Source organism: Peromyscus californicus, unplaced genomic scaffold, assembly GCF_007827085.1.
Source record: "Peromyscus californicus insignis strain IS unplaced genomic scaffold, ASM782708v3 Scaffold_14__1_contigs__length_90479793_seg_2, whole genome shotgun sequence".
In the NCBI taxonomy this organism is placed as follows: Eukaryota; Metazoa; Chordata; class Mammalia; order Rodentia; family Cricetidae; genus Peromyscus; species Peromyscus californicus.
Window position 1 is genome coordinate 16,546,727 of NW_026294436.1, and position 12,795 is coordinate 16,559,521.

Genomic DNA, 12,795 nt, shown 5'->3' on the forward strand with positions numbered 1-12,795 from the left:
TCATGTCACATCCATAGTCAGAAAACAGAGTTGGAAAAGCTTGTGCTCAAATTCATTTTCACCTTTTCATTCAGTCGGACCCCCCAGCCCATGGAAGAGCACCGCCCATTGTTAGGGTAGCTCTTCCAATGTCGATTAATCTAATCTAGAAACTCCCTCACAGGCATGACTGAAGATTTATTTCCATAGTGAATCTAGATCTCGTCAAGCTGATGGTCATGACTAGCCATCACACAGCATCCTTTTTTCCTTTTCATTTAGATTCTCTGAACCCTTGCTTTGTTGCATAAGGGCCTCTGACCCCTGCTTTCTAACTGTAATTCTTGCTTGATAATTGTTTGTTATCTGTAATTTTACTATGTGAAAGTTAAAACCTTCCTTTTTGAAAAAAAGAAAAGGGGAAGTGCTGTGGGATGTTCAGTATGTTAAATGTGTTGCTCTGATTGGTTAATAAATAAAATACTAATTGGCCAGTAGCCAGGCAGGAAGTATAGGTGGGACAAGGAGAGAGGAGAATTCTGGGAAGTGGAAGGCAGAAGCAGAGAGAGGCTGCCAGCCGCCGCCATGAGAAGATGTTAAGATACCAGTAAGCCACGAGCCACATGGCAACTTATAGATTAATAGAAATGGGTTGATTTAAGATATAAGAACAGTTAGCAAGAAGCCTGCCATGGCCATACAGTTTATAAGTAATACAAATCTCTGTGTGTTTACTTGGTTGGGTTTGAGCAGCTGCAGGACTGGTGGGTGAGAGAGATTTGTCCCGACCGAAGGCCAAGCAGGACCAGAAAAACTTCAGCTACACTGCTTCCCTTCTTCACTTTTGATGCCCAGCCATACCCCACTATACCCATGTCTTACTATAGCCAGACCAACATTGTCGAGCACTCCATCCCCAAACATGAGTGCCTCTTCCATTCTCTGAACTGCTTCTAAAGTTTTTTAAATTAAGAAAATGATTTTCATGTTTATAATTCTATTAGTTGAGGTCCAATGTGAGCAGAATTCTCCTCCTTCTTAGAAGACTTCTCTTTTTTCCCTTCCTTTATTTCTAACATGATTAGTTCCTAACACGTGTCTTTAAGTTTGAAGTATCCTAGTGTTTGCATGCTGGTCATTTGTCACACCTGGAGAATTTTCATTCTGAATTACCGTCGCATGGTATTATGAAGTTCTATGAAGGTCTGACCCATTATCTCCCTGCTAATGTTATCTCTCCTGCTTCTCAGTTTTTTTCCTACTGAAAATCTGTTCACTGTTAGACTTGCGATGGGATTGTTCCACCAGCACCATTGTTTTCCAAGGGCTTCGGTCTCCCTGTAGTTTGAAGTCTACTGTTTATTATCGAAGGCCTTCAGTTGAGCATTCCTCTGGGTCAATGTCAGAAAGAAGTGCAAGAGCAGAGTCACAGCCCTTACCCACACATGGCCCTGACCCTTGGATCACCCCTTTAATCTACATGACGTGTCCAGGCTTTGTGGGAACCTTAGGGATTGAAATCCCACATATGCATAATAAGGTGCCCTCTCTGTCTTGCTTGCTGTTTTACTTCTGTTGTAGAAGACAGGCATGCCTTCCAGCTCTCAATATACAGAAGCAAGAAAGCAAGCTAAGAAAGAAAAATCCTTTTTGTTGTTGACCAGAACTTTGTTTCTTCTAAGTGGTTGATTATATAGTACCATTCCCAGGTGTACACATTAACCTAATTCTCAATGGAATAACATCTCTCATGTTTTTCTATGCTTAAAGCTAGCTAACATGTTTGTTATCTGTGATTTGCAGTATCATGTGTTCCCTCTCTCATCAGCCTATATGTTCCATGGAAAACATAACAACTATTGGAATATTCAAAAATGTTTAATGATCAGAGATATACAACATTTTACTTGAACTTTAATGACTTTTCCTTCTTGTGTTTCCATACCTTGCTCATAACAACTATTGGAATATTCAAAAATGTTTAATGATCAGAGATATACAACATTTTAATTGAACTGTTATGACTTTTCCTTTTTGTGTATCCACACCTTGCTCTATGATATCTTCTTCATCTTCTAAAGCACACCAGTAATTTGATATATTACCTGAAAAAATATCAAATCTTATTTGGACTGACCCTGATGGTGTGACAGTTGACATTTTCCTAATTTTAAGAATGGCATCTTTCTTCCTTGCTGTAGTGAATACCACTTTGGTGTCTGAATCAAGTGTGGTGGAGTTGACTTGAGTCTTCCCCTGGCCACAACCTCCTGTGCAAGGGGCATCATTCCCTGAGTCTTTTTCTTCCATCATCTATAAAAGAAACAGGTTTTTTTTCTTCAAATCCTACAGTTCTAAGTCAATCCATATTTACTATCCAAAAGACTGACATAGTCTCTTTGCTTTGACAGATGTCCAGAGTCCACGCGGCCTGAAACTGTAAGACCTTGTTTCCTCCCATGCAAGAAAGACTGCCTCGTGACTGCTTTCAGTGAGTGGACACCCTGCCCACGTCAGTGTCAGCCAGGTAGGTGGTGGATGCTCTTAGCCTGCTTTCTTTTCTAACCATTTGAACCGTTTCTCACTACTGAATATGTGGGCGATTGTGGGATATGAGCATCTTTCTCACCTGTCTGTGTGTTAGATTGACAGTGAATGAGTAAAGGGTTGTACATAAAATCCTGCATATACAGTTCTTTAGGACTTGGAAACAGAAATATATTCAGATATGATATGTCATGATTTAACTGATAAACATTCTAGGAATACGTATGTCCTACTAACCTTTGTCTGAAAGACCTCTTCACGTAGTCACAACTTATTGATTGTCATTATCAATATCTTACTTTGAACATCATTCCTATGGGATTCCTTCTGAAGCATCATTACCACCCCAGAGCTGCTGTGTGTACTTGACTTAATTAGCATATAGAACTTAATCACTGTGTTTAAACCGGTAATGAGCATAACTGCATGGAAAAACAAGAGCAACTGTGTCAATAAGCCTTGAACAAGTACAGATATTGGAAATATAAGATTTATATTTCTTTATATTTTTTCGGGTGGTGATTTATGTGCCTGGGTGTTGTCTAGGACACTGAAGAGCCAAGTCTCAGCTGAGCATAGCAGACTGGGTTCCCCAGACGTAGCTCAGTGTCCAGATGAGCTCATTCATAATTGTGAAGTTCTGTCTTAGTCTGAGGTTTGGAGTGAACAGTTTGCTCTTTTACAATAGTTTCATACCTCTAGTCCTGTTTCCTGGTATTTTAACTCTGCTATAGGAAGAAAGGGAAAAATCTAACAAAAAACAAGAACAGTAAAAGTCCTAGCTCTGGTGCCCAGAGATGATTGTCTCCCACATACTCATGATCGTGGTGGTGGCCCTTTAGAAGCAGGGTGTGACTTACTCTACTGCTGCACCAGCTCGATGGAAAAAGGAAGTGTTCAGTTGTTGTACACAGAAAACTTAACAGACACTGAGCACATCCTGCTTCCCCCTGGAAAGTCACAGCCATGTTTGTCTGGGTCTGTCCTTCTCTGATTCATCTACAGCATCATTTCATCAGGTAAGGCCAGCATTGCCACAGACCCAATGGGCAAAGGGATGGTGTCACTCTTGAAGACCTCTTCACGTATTCTCGACTTGCTGGCTACTACCAACAATGTCTCATGCTACGAAGAGGGCACCAGCATGTGCTGTTTTATATCTGTTCCATTCACCTTCTGAACATTTCCACAGAGTTAATATAATAACTCTGCTTAAGGGCAGAATTGGGAATAAATATATTGAATAAGAAGGAACTTAGAGGATTATATATCTGATATTTGGGAGAAGAGAAATGCTAGTCTCTTCCAGGAACTCTCCACCATTTACTTTCTGGAATGAAGATCCAAAGTAGATAAATCAGATAAATGGGGTTTGGCACAGCCAGGAAAGACAGTGGAACAGAAAAAACTGCCTCTATTCCAATCCGTGTTAAAGGCAGTGTTGAAGGAGCTCACCCGAAGTTTTAATGGTAATATAAACTAAGTGTTGGAAAAATGCAGGTGATTGGTATAATATACAATGAGGGAGGGTCTCCTGTATCTCTGTTCAACAGTTATAAAGTGGAAAAACTGGAGTTAAAAGAATGTCCCCATTGGAAGCCTACGTTTAGTGTGGGGTCATCTAAGTGCCCTGTCACTTTGGTTAGTTTAGTTGAGCCAGGGCACCCTGGCAAGCAGGGATTTCTTCAGCCATTGCCTGACTGTGTAGTCAACATACAATAAAATTTGCTTTGCTTTTTAAGATTTTTTCTTACCTTGGCTGAGGGGTCGAGAATCACAGCTTGTAATATAATGGTTCTTGGAGCAGCTTTAAATTTTACTCCAATTTCCAGAGATTCAATTAGTTGTTTAAATGGTAGGCATTGCAAAGATAATAATTTCTAAGCCTCTGTACTGGTTTTTTGTTTTTTGTTATTTTGTTGGGTTTTTTTGTTTGTTTGTTTTGTTTTTGTTTGGTTTGGTTTTGGTTTTATTTTTTTTTGGTTTTATTTTTTTTTTCTCCAACTCTTCAAACCTAGATAAGTTGTTTCACAATCTTGCAGCCAAAGACCTGAAGGAATAAAGATTCCATTTTTAGATTTCTTCCAGCTTCCTGCTTATTCTTATGTTTAGTCTCATGCTTGGAACATGATATTAAATAAGCTTAGGTTAATCAGAGGCTGCTAAGAGATTGGGATTTTTTTTTGTTTTTGCAAAGAAATGGTCATTTTAAGCCTGTTGTTCTCAAATGTTCTTGCCTCTGAATCACCTAGAAAATCAGTGAAATGCAGATTGCTGTCTTTATGCACAGGAATGTGGATCCAGTAGCTGTGGGATAGGTGCCGGATATTTGCAATTGTCTGAAGCCTAAAGGACAGTCCCTCATCTTGGATTCCAACAGCTGGTCTGCAGGTCTTTGAAACCCCTGCTTTCACCCTGGCTGTGTGCCTTGACCCCTCTACAACTTCTTTCAGCCCAAAAACCTAAGAACTGTGAGCATTTAATGCAGGAGACTGCACTATGGATGAGTTGTATTTACAGCGTGGTGTCACAGACTTAGTACTAGTCTCTTCTCAGTTTCTTCACTTGTAAAGTGGGTTCAGTAGTTGCACACATCATAAGGAAAATAAACTTAGACCACTGCCTCACACAGAGTAGACATTAGACTAAGACTGTTGGCACCTACGCTGTGGGAGGCTGATGCTGTAAAGAGATGCTAAAGTGTGAATTTTCTGTCCTTGAGACTGTCCTTCAAGGAATGCTTTGAGGAGTGGGGCTTCAGAATAATACATTTCAAACCTGAACCTGAAAGCATAGCCTCCAGGAGCTTGTGAAATGCAGATTCTAATTCAATAGACCTGGGTCCTGTCTGTTTCTTTCTAAGCTCCAAGCTGTTTCCTGTACTTTGGGTATAGCACTCTCAGTAGTGTGGAATTTGTTAGCAATTTCTAAAGAAAATGTCCACTTCAAAGTTAAAAGTGAATTCATAGATTTGGGCCAGACCGTGAGACGAAAACACAGTGGAGTGGTAGTTTGGTTGAGAAAAACTATTTTGTCCCCACCGACAACTCAGGAGGAGGAAGGCAGACTGGAATAACTTGTAACTTCAACTCATCAGGACCAGTCCTTTTATGGCTGCAGGTTGGGTCATCAAAGTTGAGGGACAGCGATGTGATATGGTGTATGTATCCCTCAATGCTGTCTTTGTAATGGAATCACTGGGGAATCTGTGTTTTTTTTTTTTTTTTAGAAAGTCAGTTCCTGGATTCTATTGTCAGACATTCTGACTTAATACATCTGTGGTATGATTGGGAAATCACTAGATTATGTGAATCTTCAACCTAATCCATCCTAAACCCCCAGAAAAGCCAAGGTGGTTCAGAGGCCTAGTACATTAGTGGTGATTTGTATCTTAGCAATGAGTGAGCTGTGCCAGGTTTTATTTTGTCCTGGTTGGGATTATGAGCTAAATCCCTTAGACTAAAAGGCATTTTCAAGCCATGAACAATCTCTGGCGAGTAGCCAAACAGATTTCTTTTCTCATTCTTCCTTATCTAAGTCTGCCCTGGAAGCATTAATAATCATCCTACATCATTTCTACGCAAATCAAAGTTCTATCGGGGCTCAGCCCTGTTGTGGCCTCTCTAATTTTTAAGTCCCTGTCATAAATTAATCGAATGCTTAAGAGGCTTTTCGTGGCACTTCCCTCGCGATTTTCTCCATGCTTTCTTCAACCTATAAAGCAAATGCCTGCCCGGAAGGACCTGAGGTTGGCTCAGTAATGAGGAACGCGATGGCCTTCCTACAGCCTTTCTCTCCCCTGTGAACTTTCCTCGGTGCACTCTTGACTGAGGACCACCCCAGACCACCCTGGCTCAATCTCTAAAGGTTAAAGGGCATTTACAGTACTGAAACCCCCCTAGGTAATTCTTCCAGGTGGTGGGAATAAGAAACACTCATTTACAGCTTAATAATTTGCAGTATATCTTCATATACATTTTAGTCTGCTAGAAGAGAACCTTGCTAATTTTTTATTGCAAATAATTATTTTAGTCAATGCTGTCATTACTATCATACTTCAAGGAAATCCTCCTGCCTCAACTCTGGAATGCTGGCTTACAGATATGAGTCACTACACCTAGCATGGTTTTTATTTAGAGTCAAGGATATTGTTCCTACAAGATTTCTTTCAGGCTGCCTTGCACGGGACTTATTTTGTATTTTCAACATTTAATTAGTAAAGGAAAATTCAGACCCACACACATATAACTTAGTAAAGTGTTAAATATCATGTATTAATAATTAATACAAAATACCCCATGACCGCACAGAATAGTGATCACACCACAGAGCGTTCTTGCTTTGTCTATACTCTCCAGTTTCATCTCCTCTCCTGAATTCACTAATTGAAATATTTCCCAGATGTATAGACGACTTTATAGAAAGAAAGGATATGGAGGAGGTAAAGTTATTAGTCTGGAGAATGAAATGAAGCATACAAAAAACATATCTTCTATAACTTCCAGGAAACCTTGGGGTTGATAATTAATTATTTGCCAATCTCCTAATTAAAGGCCAAGAGAGTGCCTCTTGCTTTCATCTCCTGGAGTGAACTGCATGGCAGAGCCATGGTAACAGGAAGGCCTGCAGCAGGCAGGCTGTGCTGGGAGTCAGCAGGAAACCTCATTTGGTGGTATCCATTTCCTCCTGTGTCAGCCCTGGGAGTTAAGTCTTGAGTTTCCAGATTCAAAGACAGTTATTTTAAAAACAAACAAACAAAAACAAACAAAACACTGAGCTCGCGTGTTGTAACAGTTAAGATTATGACTTTTTTTCATGATTTTTATTTTGTTTGTAAATCAAGTTAACCCTCCTATTCCCTTGCTCTAATTCCTTTATTATTCCCTCCCAATTTCATGTGCTCATGTTTTGTTTTTTAGATTTTTTTTTTAATCCACTGAGTTCACTTAATGCTACCTTTGTGTGTATAGGTATAAGGCCAATCTGAGCACTGAAGTTGGGATTTCATGAATATCTCCCCACCCCATGATGGGGTTTGTGTCTGGTTTGATCTTCTGCAGATACTGTCCCAACTGCTATGACCTCCTATGTGCGACCTCTCTGCGGTATCCAAAACACACCATCTTCTTGTCTTCATCCGCCACCTCTGCCTCCTCTTAGACTCTTCCCTCCTCCTCTTCAGCGATTATCCTTGAGCCTTTGGAAAAAGGGTTGTGATAGAGGTGGCCCATTCAGGACTCAGCACTCCATAGTCTCTTATTTTCCATCCACTGACCAGTTGTGGATCTCTGTGTTAATTTCCATCTGCTACGAAAAGAAGCATCTCTGATGAGATTTGAGATGCACTAATATAGAGATAAAACAATAAGTCATTAGAAGTTGATATAATTAGATTTATTTGGTAGAATAATAGTGAGTTCTCCCCCAGGATCTATGAGCTACTAGCAACAAGTTATTAGCCAGGATAATAGTACAAGGTATGTGGTCTATCTTGTGGAAAAGGACCTAAGTCCAATAAGTAAGTTATTGGCTTCACATTCCTGCCAGTATTGTACCAGTGGGCATTTCCTACCAGGTGGGTTGTTATTGGAGCTTGCAGGGTTCACAGCTAGGTAAGACTGTGGTGGTATTGTGTTCCCCAAAATATTGTGTGCCTTAATAAACTTATCTGGGGTCAGAGAACAGAAAAGCCACAAGATACTTAGGCTAGAAAATGTTAGCACACGTCTTTAATCCTAGCATTCCAGAGACAGAAATCCCTATGAATCTCTGTGAGTTCAAGGCTGCATTGGAAACAGCCAGGCATGGTGACTCACGCCTTTAATCCCAGAAGGTAGCCTTTAATCCCAGGGAGTGGTGGTAGAAAGCAGAAAGGTTTATAAGGCGTGAGGACCAGAAACTAGAAGCATTTGTCTGGTTAAGCATTTGTCTGGTTAAGCATTTGCCTGGCTAAGCATTTGTCTGGTTAAGCATTCCAGCTTCTAGCAGCAGTTCAGCTGAGAGCCATTGGGATGAGGACACAGAAGCTTCCAGTCTGAGGAAACAAACCAGCTGAGAAGTTGGCCAGGTGAGATAGCTGTGGCTTTTCTGTCTCTCTGATCATCCAGTGTTCACCCCAATAACTGGCTTCAGGTTTGATTTTATTAATAAGAACTTTTAAGATTCATGCTAAATAAGACTGATGATTTTTTTTTCTTCTTTGCTATCCAGCATTGTGCCTTCTAGTACTATGAAAGCTAGCTAGTGGGTACCAGATTCCAGGCTGGTACCAGCTTGATTCTTCATCTTTTATGACTTAATAGGTGATGTCTTCAGCAAATAGGATCTTAGCATCAACTTCTGGAGGGTAGCAAAGAAGAGTGACAATAGCAAGTACTGTGTGAGTGTCTATAAAACCCCACACCAACAACTCCAAAGAGGTAGCCTACTTCTACCATTGGCCCTTTAGCCTATGGTGACAGGGGACGGGGGCTGCCCTCTATTTTAATGTAAGTTCATATAAATTCTTTCTCAGTATGTATAGGTATGTATTTTAGGGAGCTTCGACAGTAGTAGGTTTTCATGTGACTTTTCCAAAGTTCTTTAGTGTTAGCTGTTCCTTCCCACATTCTCTTTCCTACCTGTTCTTCTATACCCACCCCACACCACTCGTTTCTCTCTGCTCCATCATTCTCCACTCCCTCTTCACACTGTCTGTGTCCCATTGCCCTTTTCTTGAAATGTCCCCTCCAGGCTTCCTAGCAGTTTCCTGACCCCCATAGTTCCTCTGATTAATACATACATTCAAAGATTCAAAGATACTGTCGTAGATTCTTGTGTTACACTTCCTACTTTTAAACCCGGAGTTGAACTTGAGTTTTGTGCATGGCGGCAGATAAAAAGATGATGGGGCCCCACAATGACGATTATACCTTGCGTGTAGTAATGCCATAAAATTGACAAATACCACCCGATGATCAGTTTCATATACATGCTACTGAGGACAACTTCAAAGTTGCTAGCTGAGAGGATTTGAATATTATCTTAATTTTATTAGAGTCCCCTAAAGATGCAGTTGCCCCAGATAGCGGAAAGCAAGTTTAGAACACATCACCCACATTCCTAAGAGGTAGGGTGGGGGGATTTTGGTCATTAAGTGGGTTATAGATGTTTGTCATCATTGAGGGGGTTTGTTTGCAAATTGTTGCTTGTCATAGCAATGGAAGAAACTAAGCAAGGGAGGTTAGATTCAATGATCTCTTTCTGAAAAGAAAAAGGGGGGAATATGATGACGATAGGATAAAAGGGTAGATTATTGAATCTTCTTTTATACTGGAAAGCAACTATTAATCTCAAATACAATGAGTTTTTTGTATATTGATACAAATTTAAGGTTATTTTTTATCACATACTCTATATTATATTTCTACTTATGTTTAAGGTATTGTACATATGCAGCTCAATTAAAAATGTAATGTAAAAATAAATAAATAAAAATAAACCCTGAGTTGAAGCTACAGTTACTTGAAACGTACTGCATTTCAATTTCCTCCTTAAGATGAAATGAACTAGTGCTTTCTTTATAAAAGTTTCATATGAAGGCTGAGACATACAGAACTATGCCAGCCTTGTGTGTATATATATATATATATATATATATATATATAGTCCTTATCATATTATTAGGTGATGATGATGATGATCATGACAATAACAATACAACTTCCTGAAAGTCAGGGAATTTTGTTGCCGGGATACACTGCAATATTAAATCTTCTCCATGCTGAGGGTATGACATTTATTTCCATGTCTCTGTTTTCCACAGGTAGACCAATGAACAACAGAGAACAAGAATTTTTCAATTTTCCAGTGGCTGGCACATGATGGATGTTATGATTTGGATAGTAACTGTCCCTCCCCCCAATCTTCATGTTTTGAAAGCTTGATCCACCCCCTGCCCTGCATAGAAATGGCTATTTTGGGATTTGTAGAAACTGTAGGAATGGGCTTCACGGGAGGAAGTAGTTCACTGAGTGTGTTCTCATTTGGACTATCTCTTGAACCAATTCATTCCTCCTAACTTTCCCTGCTGTGTGCTCAGTCCCAGGAAGGCCTGAAACAGCAAAGCTCAGACCATAGGCATGAACCTCTGAAACCGTGATCAAAAATACATCCTTTCTTCTCCCTAGTTTCTGTCACATCTTCTGTCAAAATGATGGAAAGTCTAACAGGGTGACTCTGCAGTCATTTAGAGATGAACATAGTCGTGAATTCCAGGTCTTTCCCCCAATCATTCCTAGTTCTTCAAAATGTTCTTCCATGGATTATTTGGCAGATTCAGGACAGTTAGGACTGATCACTTTGCATGTCCAAGGTTAAAACATTCCAGACTGGACTTCAGCATTCTTCCCACTCAGTGCATAGAGACACAAACTCCTCTTCTCTTTTCCATTTCAGGCCCATCATTCCCCTGCTTCCCTCTATTTGAGCAGTGGATAATGAAATGCTAATTTATTCCCAAATAATCATGACTCTGATGTGCTTGGGTGATCAAGATTTTGAGCACTGAACACTGGCCTCAAGATAAAGTTGAAGGCAACTCTTCCCTTTCTCAAAAAAGATAGAAAAGCTGCACCTGAGTTACCACGGTTGTGAATTCTAGATAATGTTGTCTCTTCCAGAATGATTTTTTCTAAGAAATCAATTGAGATGTGTAGCTCATGTGTGTATGTCTCTCAACTCAGCCCTGATATACAGAGAGCCTTTGTCTCTGTGGGTCCCCTAGGTATGAGTTTCTCTCTTTAGTGTGTAATTTAAAGCCCACAGATCACTGTGTGGTCCCAGTGCTCAATAAATATTCCTGATAATTTAGTAGGGAGAATTAAAAGCACTTGGGTCTGTAGAGATTCCAGTTCTCAATCATCCTTCTGCCAAGTCCTGGACTTCTGCATGGAAACTCACAAAGCTGTCCTCTCCCAACACATACTGAGCACCTGTTGGAGAATGGAACTGTCTTGACTAAAATTTGCTTAAACTGTTTTCTTGCAGTGACCTTTTTCTAAAATTATGACATCTCTGCCTGTCTCTGTTAAAATTCAACACAACATCAAATCTGATATATGTGTATGTGTACGTGTATATGTACATGTGTATATATGCATATGTGTTCGTGGGTATATGTATGTATATGAACATTAGATTCTCCTGACTCATTTTGTCTCCAGAACAAGCAGGAACATGGCTTAGGATAAAAACTCCCTCTCATGGCTCAGCACTCTCAATCCTGCAGAGTTACTGTCTACCCAGAAAGCACCTCATACGGAAGTCCCCATCCCCACGCGCTTTTTCTCCTGAAATAGAAACTCATATATAATTGTGGACATCGAGAGTCCAGAGTCATCAGCCAAACTCTTCTTCCCCTCCTCCAATAGTCCCAGGAGGTAAATATGAGCTTCATGAACAGGTGAGGGACCCAGACTCAGAACGATGAGGAAATTGCACCATGTTTCTTGGAGTGTTCTGGGTCATGCAGAGCAGGCATCTTTGACTCTAGACTTAGCTTTCATCCTATAGAGTTCCAATACTTGTAAAATGAATGTTGCTTCTTATAGATTGTACATGGCCTGTGTGTGCATGTGTGTGTATGTGTGTGTGCGTGTGTGTGTGTGTGTGTGTGTGTGTGTGTGTGTGTGTGTGTGTGTGTGTGTGTCGCCCGTTTCTCAGAACCCATCCATCTTGTGTTTCTGAGACAAGGCCTCCCCCTGACCTGGAGTTAGGCTGGCTGCTCAGAGAGCCCTGGTGATTCTCTGGTCTCCCCCTCCCCGGTGCCGGCTTACTTACAACTGCACACCACCACACCTAGCTTTTATTTTTTTTAACAAATATTCTAGGAGTCAATCTCAGTTCCCGTGGAAGCCCCACACACTCCTTTCACATGCTGTCCCATAGCTGTCAGGATGTTCTGTCACAAAGGAAAGTCTTTTGTTACTCTCTCTGAGGAAACCTTCTCCTCAAGGGAGCCCTGTGGACACACAGTCCCAAAGGGGATAAACATCAACCCAGGACTCCCAGTAATTTGCTCAGTATCCCTCATGGATGGAAAACTACATACACTTCACTCTTAGGGGATCACGGAGCTTTGCTTCATCTCACTGCTTATCAAATTAACAGAAGCTATAATTTATTGATAGGAAAGCTAATATCCTTTTGATTTTTTTTAAAATTGTGTTTTTCATATATTCACGGGGTACAATGTGACATTTTGATAAATGTCTATATGGTAGAATGTTT

General features: G+C 40.4%; 1 protein-coding gene across 2 annotated transcripts in view; it reads left to right on the forward strand.

Moving 5' to 3' along the window:
* Positions 1-12,795, forward strand: part of Thsd7b (thrombospondin type 1 domain containing 7B) — an 831,070-nt gene that overhangs the window by 467,313 nt on the left and 350,962 nt on the right. For both annotated transcript variants that reach the window (XM_052736826.1, XM_052736827.1), the window contains exon 10: positions 2,391-2,506. In XM_052736826.1, the coding sequence (XP_052592786.1) occupies positions 2,391-2,506 (116 nt within the window). The remainder of the gene's footprint in view (positions 1-2,390; positions 2,507-12,795) is intronic.